The sequence below is a fragment of the Pyrus communis genome, chromosome 5 (assembly GCF_041283825.1).
Source record: "Pyrus communis isolate YQ-2024b chromosome 5, ASM4128382v1, whole genome shotgun sequence".
Taxonomy (NCBI): domain Eukaryota; kingdom Viridiplantae; phylum Streptophyta; class Magnoliopsida; order Rosales; family Rosaceae; genus Pyrus; species Pyrus communis.
The window spans coordinates 14,992,718-15,002,673 of record NC_142569.1 but is presented as its reverse complement, the minus strand read 5'-3'; the positions used below and the strand labels follow the sequence as shown (position 1 = coordinate 15,002,673).

Below are 9,956 nucleotides of genomic sequence, written 5' to 3'. Positions count from 1 at the left end.
GGAATGCATGTGGAATGACAACTAGGTTGGTTGGTGGAAAGCTGAAAATGCAAATGGGAATGCTGGAAATGCAAGGGGATGCACGGCAAGGTTGTGTTTGTTGCATGTGAGAAAATGGATGAATGATTAAGAGTGCATGTGAGTGAATTATAGAATGGGAAAGCATGTGAGTGACAACTAGGGTGAATGGTGGCTGCAATGATGAAGTGTGATGGCTGAAATTGCAAGGGAGGCCACGGCATAGAATGGGTTTTGTGTGCATGTGGCTGAAATTGGTAGGTTATGCATGGGTTAGGATGGTTTTTGGGAAGAGAATGGGCTAGGCCCTTTGTTTTATGTCCTAAAGTGCATACAAGGCCTTCAATTTCATCCAACACTTTGGCTCCAAGCATAAGCTATCCATCCTTAGCCCAATAGTGCTCCAAAAGTCCCAAATTCTTTGCTCCTTTAGCCCTTAGAACCTGAAAACATACGAAAATAACTTAAAAGACTTAAAGAACTAAGACATAACAACGTAAATGCACAAGAACAAGCCAACTAAGTTGCCTAAATATGCTCCTATCATATTGATCCAGATTTAGATGCTCAACTAGAATTTGGAGCATTCCAAAAACTTGGAGATCCAACTACAAGAAGACAAGTAGTCTGATACAATATGCATCGTTACTTGTTACTTTTCATTTTTATTTTCTTTTTGTGATTTTTAGATGGGGTACCATATAAATCTTGATTTGAATCACTGCCTTTTCTTTGACTCTTGTTCTTTATTTATCCGGGAGACGATCCCAAACAAACAGGTATGGAAGCTATAATTGTAAACCACGATCGAATCTATGGAAGCATTGGTTTATACATTCCTTTTAGTCTCAACTCTAGGAATAATATGTTTCGCTATCTTTTTTCGAGAACTGCCTAATGTTACAACTAAAAAGGTGAAATGATTTGTTATCATCTCAATTGAAGTACGAATCCTCCCAATATTGGGAGGATCCATACTTCAACTAGTCCCTTTGTTCCTCGAATGGATCTCTTAGTTGTTGAGAGGGTTGCCCAAAAGCAGTATATAAGGTGTACAATTTTTTGGTTGATAAAGGGATCAATTGGTATAATTCTTTTGTTGGTAGATTGGAGGATTACGAACATGAATATTGCTTCCCTATTGGCTGTTTTTGCATTAATTGCTACTTCTTTAATCTTACTAATTAGCGTACATGCTGCATTTGCTTCTCCTGAGGGTTGGTCGGGTAACAAAAATGTTCTATTTTCCGGCACATCATTATGGTTTGGATTAGTCTTTCTGGTGGGTATCCTTAATTCTCTCATATCCTGAACCTATTTGTTCTATATCCAAAAATGAAATGACCCTCCCTCCCAATTCTATCAGGTTGTGAGACACTAGAATTCAATATAAGTCCCAAAAATTCAAATAAAGAAAAAAATTAGAAAAATTAAAGAGGGGGTCAAACTTTTGTGTTTTTGAATTGTAAAAATATATATAAATGAAAAATATTAAATCAAAATAAATAGATGTAAGCTAATAGAAACCAGTCTCTTGAAACACTAATCAATTTCTTGTACTACCAAGAAGAAGCCACCCCAATGGTATCCTTTCACAATCTTTAGGAGCGAAATAGCCAATTTGAGAACCTTGCTATTTCGATGCCTTCTTAATTAGCGTGGAAATACAATTTCACAAAACCATTGGGTTTACGGATTCAATATTAAAACTCTAACAAGAAGAAAAAGATCAAGATTAATTAATTCTTCATCCTTATCGATTCTGTACTTACGTAAAGAATTCTGGTCATAAATTTCTACTTTTTTGTTGGGTCAAATAATTTTCTACTGTTTGAATAAGTCTCTGTAGTTAATCGCCCATATTCAACTTCAAAAGTTTTGCCCATCAACATTTGGACAGGCATAATATAAACATGCAGATAAATGACTCTTTGTTTTCGAATCCATAAAACATTTTCTTTCGCTGGAAAACTCAAGAGTATTCAAGGATTGATCATTTCAAATTAAGATGAGATCGATCGAACTGTTGTGTACATTATCTTACTTTTCAACTCAAGGAATAATTTTTTTATAAATAATGTATTTTTGTAGTATAAGTTATTAATTTCTTAATCTTAATTTGAATATCATATATACAAAAAACTATTCCAAATGAAGACTGTTTAGTCATCCAAATGTATCAATAAAATGAATAGTTCGTTATAAATCTTTTATTCAAATAATTCTTTTTGTTTAGATGATGTTCAAATAAAAATTAAGAAACTAAATGATCACAATATAAAATTTGTAGAATATGTGCATTCCTCATAGGTGGAACGCAAGGATTATCCATTCTTTTACGTACGTAGACAACTGTTGGGTACATGAAACGTGCTTTCTTTTAAATTACAGACCATGACTTGGACTTTAAACTAGGACTTTCAAAGCCAATTTTGTTTACAAATTTTAACCCTTTACTATTCTCATTCTTGCACCAGCAAGAAGAATGTGTAACTACTATACTTTGAAGGGTGTCCAAACCTTCGAAAAAACCACCCCAATGGAATCCTTTCACAATCTTTAGGAATAGCCAACTTGAGAACCTAGCTATTTTGATGCCTTCTTAATTAGAGTGGAAAGACAATTTCAAAAAACCACTGGGTTTACCGATTCAATACTAAAACTCTAACAAGAAGAAAAAATCAAGATTAAATTCTTCATCCTTATCGCTTACTACTTATGTAAAGAATAGTGGTCATAAATTTCTGTTTTTTTGTTGGCTCAAGTAATTTTCTACTGTTTGAACAAGTCTCTATTGCTAATCTTCCATATTCAACTTCAAAAGTTATGCCTTCAACATTGGGACATACATCATATAAACATGCAGATAAATGGCTCTTTGTTTCCTAATGCAGTTAACATTTTCTTTTGCAGGAAAACTCAAGGGTAACTCAAGGATTGATCATTGCAAAATGAGATTGATCGTACAGTTGTCTACATTATCTTACTTTTCAACTCAAGGAATAATTTGTTTTTATAAATAATGTATTTTCATATATATAGTATAAGTTATTGATTTTTTATTCTGAATTTGAATATCATATATGCAAAAAACTGTTCATATTGAAGGCTATGTAGTTATCCAAATATGTCAATAAAATGAATAGTTCATTATAAATCTTTTACTTAGTATCAACACTATCGATTGGGTTCATATATTTAAATGACTAAACGATCTCAAATTCAAATAATTATTTTTGTTTAGATGATCTTCAAATAAAGATTAAGGAAATGAAGTATCACAATATAAAATTTGAAGAGTATGTGCATTCCTCATAGGTTTATCCATTCTTTTACGTGCGTACGCAACTTTTGGGTACATGAAACGTGCTTTCTTTTAAACTACAGACCATGATTTGGTCTTTAAACTAGGGCTTTCAAAGTCAATTTTGTTTACAACTTTTAACCCTTTACTATTCTCATGACTTGGTCTTTAAACTAGGGCTTTCAAAGTCAATTTTGTTTACAATTTTTAACCCTTTACTATTCTCATGAGCTAGTACGTAGACACCATATCCCTTCCTCCCTTTCTCTATATAAACCCCATGCAATATTCCAGGAGGAGATAACTTAATTATCTCGATCGATATCAAAACTCCCAAGTTATGGCAATGAAATATTCACGATCTTTGCTCTTTGGTGTGCTGCTACTCATTGGCTTTGCATTGACAAATAGCAAAGCAACTAATACAGATCCACCTGTTCATTGCGAATTTCTCAATCGCAGCAGTTTTGAACCAGGGTTTATATTTGGCACAGGTTCCGCTGCTTACCAGGTCTGTATATATATGTATTTTACACACACACACACACACATTTATATATTTCTTTTGGGATTATTTACCATATTTTTGGTGTATTTTATACATGCAGTTAGCATCCATGCATGAATTATAATGTTGACATCTTCCTTGCGTGTGTAGTAGTACTCTTACGTATATGCATGTGTGTATATTTCAGTATGAAGGTGCAGTAAAAGAAGATGGAAGAGGCCCAAGCATATGGGATACCTTCACCCACAAACATCCAGGTCTGTGATTTAATCAATTGATAATATGAAAACTTTAGCTACTTCATTTCAAAAGGAGTATAAATAGCACCTCATTCTTTTCTTCGTGAGGACAAGTAAACTCCAACCTCTCTAATAACCATGCACTTTGTTGGGAGACGAATAGTACGTGGTCATGTGATATGTACAATATATGTATATACATCATCAGTGCGCACGCATATAAAGTACTTTGCACATGATATGGATTTCACCATTATGTTTTTGAATGACTACAGAAAAAATCGCTGATGGCAGTAACGGAGACGTCGCTATAGATCAATATCACCGCTATAAGGTCTAAAACCTCATAACTTTGTCTCTTGACCCTTTATACTTGAAGGGCACATGTTAACATATTAAATTGGAGCCTCTATAAAAATAAAATAAAAAGGACAATATATAATGAGATCCTCAATATTTAATTTTAAACTTTTGTCATTTTAGGAAGATGTGGGGATTATGAAGGATATGGAGTTGGATGCTTACAGATTATCTATTTCATGGTCCAGATTATTACCAAGTAAGTTGCTCCACATCCTCATATTTGGTTGGGACCAATGTCAATATTGTGCATAAGAATTATTTTTCCTACAAGAAAATTATTCTCTTTATATACTTTTAACTAAAGTAATGTGATCGAGTTATCTACTGGTTAACCCTCTTTTTTTTTTTTTTTTTCCTAATTAGATGGAACATTAAGTGGTGGCGTTAACAGAAAAGGAATTGATTATTACAACAATCTCATCAATGAACTCCTACGCAATGGTTAATCATCCTACCTTAAACAATTATTACATGAATTTTTAGAACATCATTCAATTAGACTTTTAATTTGATTTTACTGATCATGTACTACAGGTTTAAAGCCGTTTGTAACACTCTTTCATTGGGATGTTCCCCAAGCTTTAGAAGATGAATATGGTGGTTTCTTAAGCCCTCGTATTGTGTAAGTGAACAAAATTTATTTTCTCATTGATAATTTGATAAAATACATACTGATATACGTAACATAAATTTGTATCTACAGCGATCATTTTAAAGACTATGCAGAACTTTGTTATAAGGAATTTGGTGATCGAGTCAAGCACTGGTTCACGGTAAATGAGCCATATACTTTTAGTAGCATGGGTTATGCTGTTGGGACTCTAGCACCGGGACGTTGCTCTTCTTGGCAAAATCTAAACTGCACCGGTGGAGATTCAGCCATTGAACCATACTTGGTGACACACCACATTCTTCTTGCTCATGGAGCAGCTGTAGAATTGTACAAGAATAGATATCAGGTTCAATAATAGTTTCTTTTTTTTTATTTTTTATCTTCTTCTTTTTTTGGGTCAGCATATTGGCTCCTAATTGAGAATTCTATATGAATCATTATTATTGAGTTGTAATACAAGAGGGAATACTCTCAGTAGTAAGATAATCTAAAGGTTGTATCTTTTTCTATAATTCCTATTTATTCAACCAAAATTCATATTTTTGGGCAGGCATCTCAGAAAGGCTTGATAGGAATAACATTGGTGACATACTGGTTTGAGCCTGCTTCGGAGTCAAAGCAAGATAAAGATGCTGCCTTACGATCTTTGGATTTTATGTTTGGATGGCAAGTGTCTTAATAAATTATATATAAACTCAATTACACGTTTACTTATGACTTGTAACATTGATACAACCTAGCTAGCATTACTCTTTATATATAATGCTATAATTAGGCTAATATTTGGAATTTTCATGTTTTGTAGGTTTTTGGATCCGTTAACAAGTGGTGACTATCCACACACCATGCGATCAATTGTTGGAAAAAGATTGCCAAAATTCACAAAAGAACAATCCAAGTTGCTAAACGGATCGTTTGATTTTCTTGGAATAAATTATTATACTGCTAGATACGCAACTAGTACATCGAAGAACAATTCACTACAAGCAAGCTTTGTAACAGACCCTCAAGCTGATCTTACAAGTGAGTGCGAAAGGAAACTTACTTTCAATAGCTTAAGTTCTTTGTTCTTCTTGACCTAGTTTGACTTCTTAATTACATTAATTATATTCTAATATTTACACCAATTGTATTCTAATGTTTGTAAATATTGTGGCAGCTGAGCTTAATGGAGTACTTATTGGTCCACAGGTATACATCAAATTTTTCATTTTGTGCTATTTGCATTTGGAGGATTAGTTTTTTACCCCAACAGTAACGTATTATCTTGAAATGGTGTTGCAGACTGCTTCAGATTGGTTATATGTATATCCAAAAGGAATTCACGATCTTGTGCTCTACACAAAGGAAAAATATAATGATCCACTCATTTATATTACTGAGAATGGTATGTCATACATACTTTTAAGCCTTGATTAAATGCAAAAGTTTCACATATTTATAATGGTGTAAAATGAAACTACCCCTTTTTTTTTTTTTTAGAGGAAAAAACTAAATTTAATTTTTTGTGCATTAATATGTACGTAGGTGTATCAGAGTTGAATAATCCAGAACTATCAATTGACGAGGCTCTTCATGATACCAATAGAATTGACTACCACTACCGTCACCTGTGTTACCTTCAAGCGGCGATCAAGTAAGTAGTTATTAACAAATTAATTAAGGCTATATACTGCCTAGCCTTCTTAAGTTATTGTTATTTAATCATTATATTGACCTAATCCATTTGAACATTTATGTATTTGTGTGCAGAAATGGTGCGAAAGTGAAGGGATACTTTCCATGGACATTGTTGGATGACTTTGAATGGGATTCTGGATACACCATCCGATTTGGTTTAAACTACGTGGATTATAATGACGGGCTAAAAAGACACCCAAAACTCTCAGCACATTGGTTCAAAAATTTGCTTAAGAAGAATTGAAGGAATTAAAAGAAATTTATTGTTGATTATAAACATTTAAGTGGATAATTGTCCTTTTTATGTATTTGTATTTCAATTCCTTCCGCATTTGTATTTCTTTTCAATAATGTAAGTATTCTTTGAGATTCAATAATTCAATAAAAAGCTATAAGAGTTGTGAATGCTACAGTAAGACCTCTCTATACAAAGGAATAACTTATTTATAGCCGTAAACAGTTTTGGTCCTAGTTTGGGTTGAGAAATAAATAGCACATTGTAATAAGTTATTATTTTTCTTGGTCCTATTGTAAAGAAACTCGCCTCGACATAGTAGTAATTGTTAATAAGCACAATAATAAACAAGGCCACAAAAAAATTAAAAAATAAAAAAAAATAAGAAAAGGTTTTAGATGGACTAAAACATTTCTATACTATTGTTTGGGATGTTTTTTTTTTTTTTTTTTTTTTTTTTTTTTTTTTTTGTTTTTTTTTTTTTTTGGAGTTGATACCACACCTTGGAGCTTTTGGGTACGTATGTAAAACCTTGTTAATATCTTCTTGTTGAAGTCAAAATATTTCTAGCTCCTCAGGATTATCTTCGTCCCCTTCTTGCCTAATTGTATTAGTGATTATTTTTTCAATTAAGGCGTGCTCAACTTTTTGCACAACTTAACACAAATGTTTTCAGTTAGCTGGCTTTGCATATGACCTTGGGTGACATGACAAATTTGATAGAAGAAAAGAAAAAGTATACGCTTGAACTGGTCGAAGGTTGGATTGTACGTATTTGTCAAATTTACTTAGAAGAATTAAAGAGTTTTAAAACTTTTGCTATATATTACAAACATCTATTTTTTATTCTTTGTTGAACATAAGGATGCTAATAGATTTTAATATATTCCACCTGTTTAACACAGTTTTAAAAAATGCAAATGGGAATGCAAATGGGAATGCTGGAAATGCAAATGGGAATGCTGAAAATGGAAATGGGAATGCTGAAAATGCAAATGGGAATGCATGGTTTGTATGAATGCATTGCATGGTTTTATAGGGAGAGAATGGATGGGAGAGCATGTGAATGGCAACTAGGAATGATTAAAGAAGGGAATGCATGTGGAATGACAAATGGGAATGGTTGGTGGAAAGCTGAATATGCAAATGGGAATGCTGGAAATGCAAGGGGATGCACGGCAAGGTTGTGTTTGTGTGCATGTGAGAAAATGGATGAATGATTAAGAGTGCATGTGAGTGAATTATAGAATGGGAAAGCATGTGAGTGACAACTAGGGTGAATGGTGGCTGCAATGATGAAGTGTGATGGCTGAAATTGCAAGGGAGGCCACGGCATAGAATGGGTTTTGTGTGCATGTGGCTGAAATTGGTAGGTTATGCATGGGTTAGGATGGTTTTTGGGAAGAGAATGGGCTAGGCCCTTTGTTTTATGTCCTAAAGTGCATACAAGGCCTTCAATTTCATCCAACACTTTGGCTCCAAGCATAAGCTATTCATCCTTAGCCCAATAGTGCTCCAAAAGGCCCAAATTATTTGCTCCTTTAGCCCTTAGAACCTGAAAACATACGAAAATAACTTAAAAGACTTAAAGAACTAAGACATAACAACGTAAATGCACAAGAACAAGCCAACTAAGTTGCCTAAATATGCTCCTATCATATTGATCCAGATTTAGATGCTCAACTAGAATTTGGAGCATTCCAAAAACTTGGAGATCCAACTACAAGAAGACAAGTAGTCTGATACAATATGCATCGTTACTTGTTACTTTTCATTTTTATTTTCTTTTTGTGATTTTTAGATGGGGTACCATATAAATCTTGATTTGAATCACTGCCTTTTCTTTGACTCTTGTTCTTTATTTATCCGGGAGACGATCCCAAACAAACAGGTATGGAAGCTATAATTGTAAACCACGATCGAATCTATGGAAGCATTGGTTTATACATTCCTTTTAGTCTCAACTCTAGGAATAATATGTTTCGCTATCTTTTTTCGAGAACTGCCTAATGTTACAACTAAAAAGGTGAAATGATTTGTTATCATCTCAATTGAAGTACGAATCCTCCCAATATTGGGAGGATCCATACTTCAACTAGTCCCTTTGTTCCTCGAATGGATCTCTTAGTTGTTGAGAGGGTTGCCCAAAAGCAGTATATAAGGTGTACAATTTTTTGGTTGATAAAGGGATCAATTGGTATAATTCTTTTGTTGGTAGATTGGAGGATTACGAACATGAATATTGCTTCCCTATTGGCTGTTTTTGCATTAATTGCTACTTCTTTAATCTTACTAATTAGCATACATGCTGCATTTGCTTCTCTTGAGGGTTGGTCGGGTAACAAAAATGTTCTATTTTCCGGCACATCATTATGGTTTGGATTAGTCTTTCTGGTGGGTATCCTTAATTCTCTCATATCCTGAACCTATTTGTTCTATATCCAAAAATGAAATGACCCTCCCTCCCAATTCTATCAGGTTGTGAGACACTAGAATTCAATATAAGTCCCAAAAATTCAAATAAAGAAAAAAATTAGAAAAATTAAAGAGGGGGTCAAACTTTTGTGTTTTTGAATTGTAAAAATATATATAAATGAAAAATATTAAATCAAAATAAATAGATGTAAGCTAATAGAAACCAGTCTCTTGAAACACTAATCAATTTCTTGTACTACCAAGAAGAAGCCACCCCAATGGTATCCTTTCACAATCTTTAGGAGCGAAATAGCCAATTTGAGAACCTTGCTATTTCGATGCCTTCTTAATTAGCGTGGAAATACAATTTCACAAAACCATTGGGTTTACAGATTCAATATTAAAACTCTAACAAGAAGAAAAAGATCAAGATTAATTAATTCTTCATCCTTATCGATTCTGTACTTACGTAAAGAATTCTGGTCATAAATTTCTACTTTTTTGTTGGGTCAAATAATTTTCTACTGTTTGAATAAGTCTCTGTAGTTAATCGCCCATATTCAACTTCAAAAGTTTTGCCC

General features: G+C 33.4%; 1 protein-coding gene across 1 annotated transcript; it reads left to right on the top strand.

The window, feature by feature from the left end:
• Positions 1-3,644: 3,644 nt before the first annotated feature.
• Positions 3,645-7,050, top strand: LOC137726104 (beta-glucosidase 12-like). Its single transcript, XM_068464975.2, has 13 exons — positions 3,645-3,833; positions 4,018-4,087; positions 4,345-4,403; positions 4,553-4,628; positions 4,796-4,873; positions 4,967-5,054; positions 5,136-5,391; positions 5,596-5,711; positions 5,851-6,068; positions 6,205-6,236; positions 6,330-6,432; positions 6,573-6,681; positions 6,798-7,050. The coding sequence occupies exons 1-13, from the start codon at positions 3,663-3,665 to the stop codon at positions 6,967-6,969; spliced, it is 1,548 nt and encodes a 515-aa protein (XP_068321076.1). The 5' UTR covers positions 3,645-3,662; the 3' UTR covers positions 6,970-7,050.
• The last annotated feature ends 2,906 nt before the right edge of the window (positions 7,051-9,956 follow it).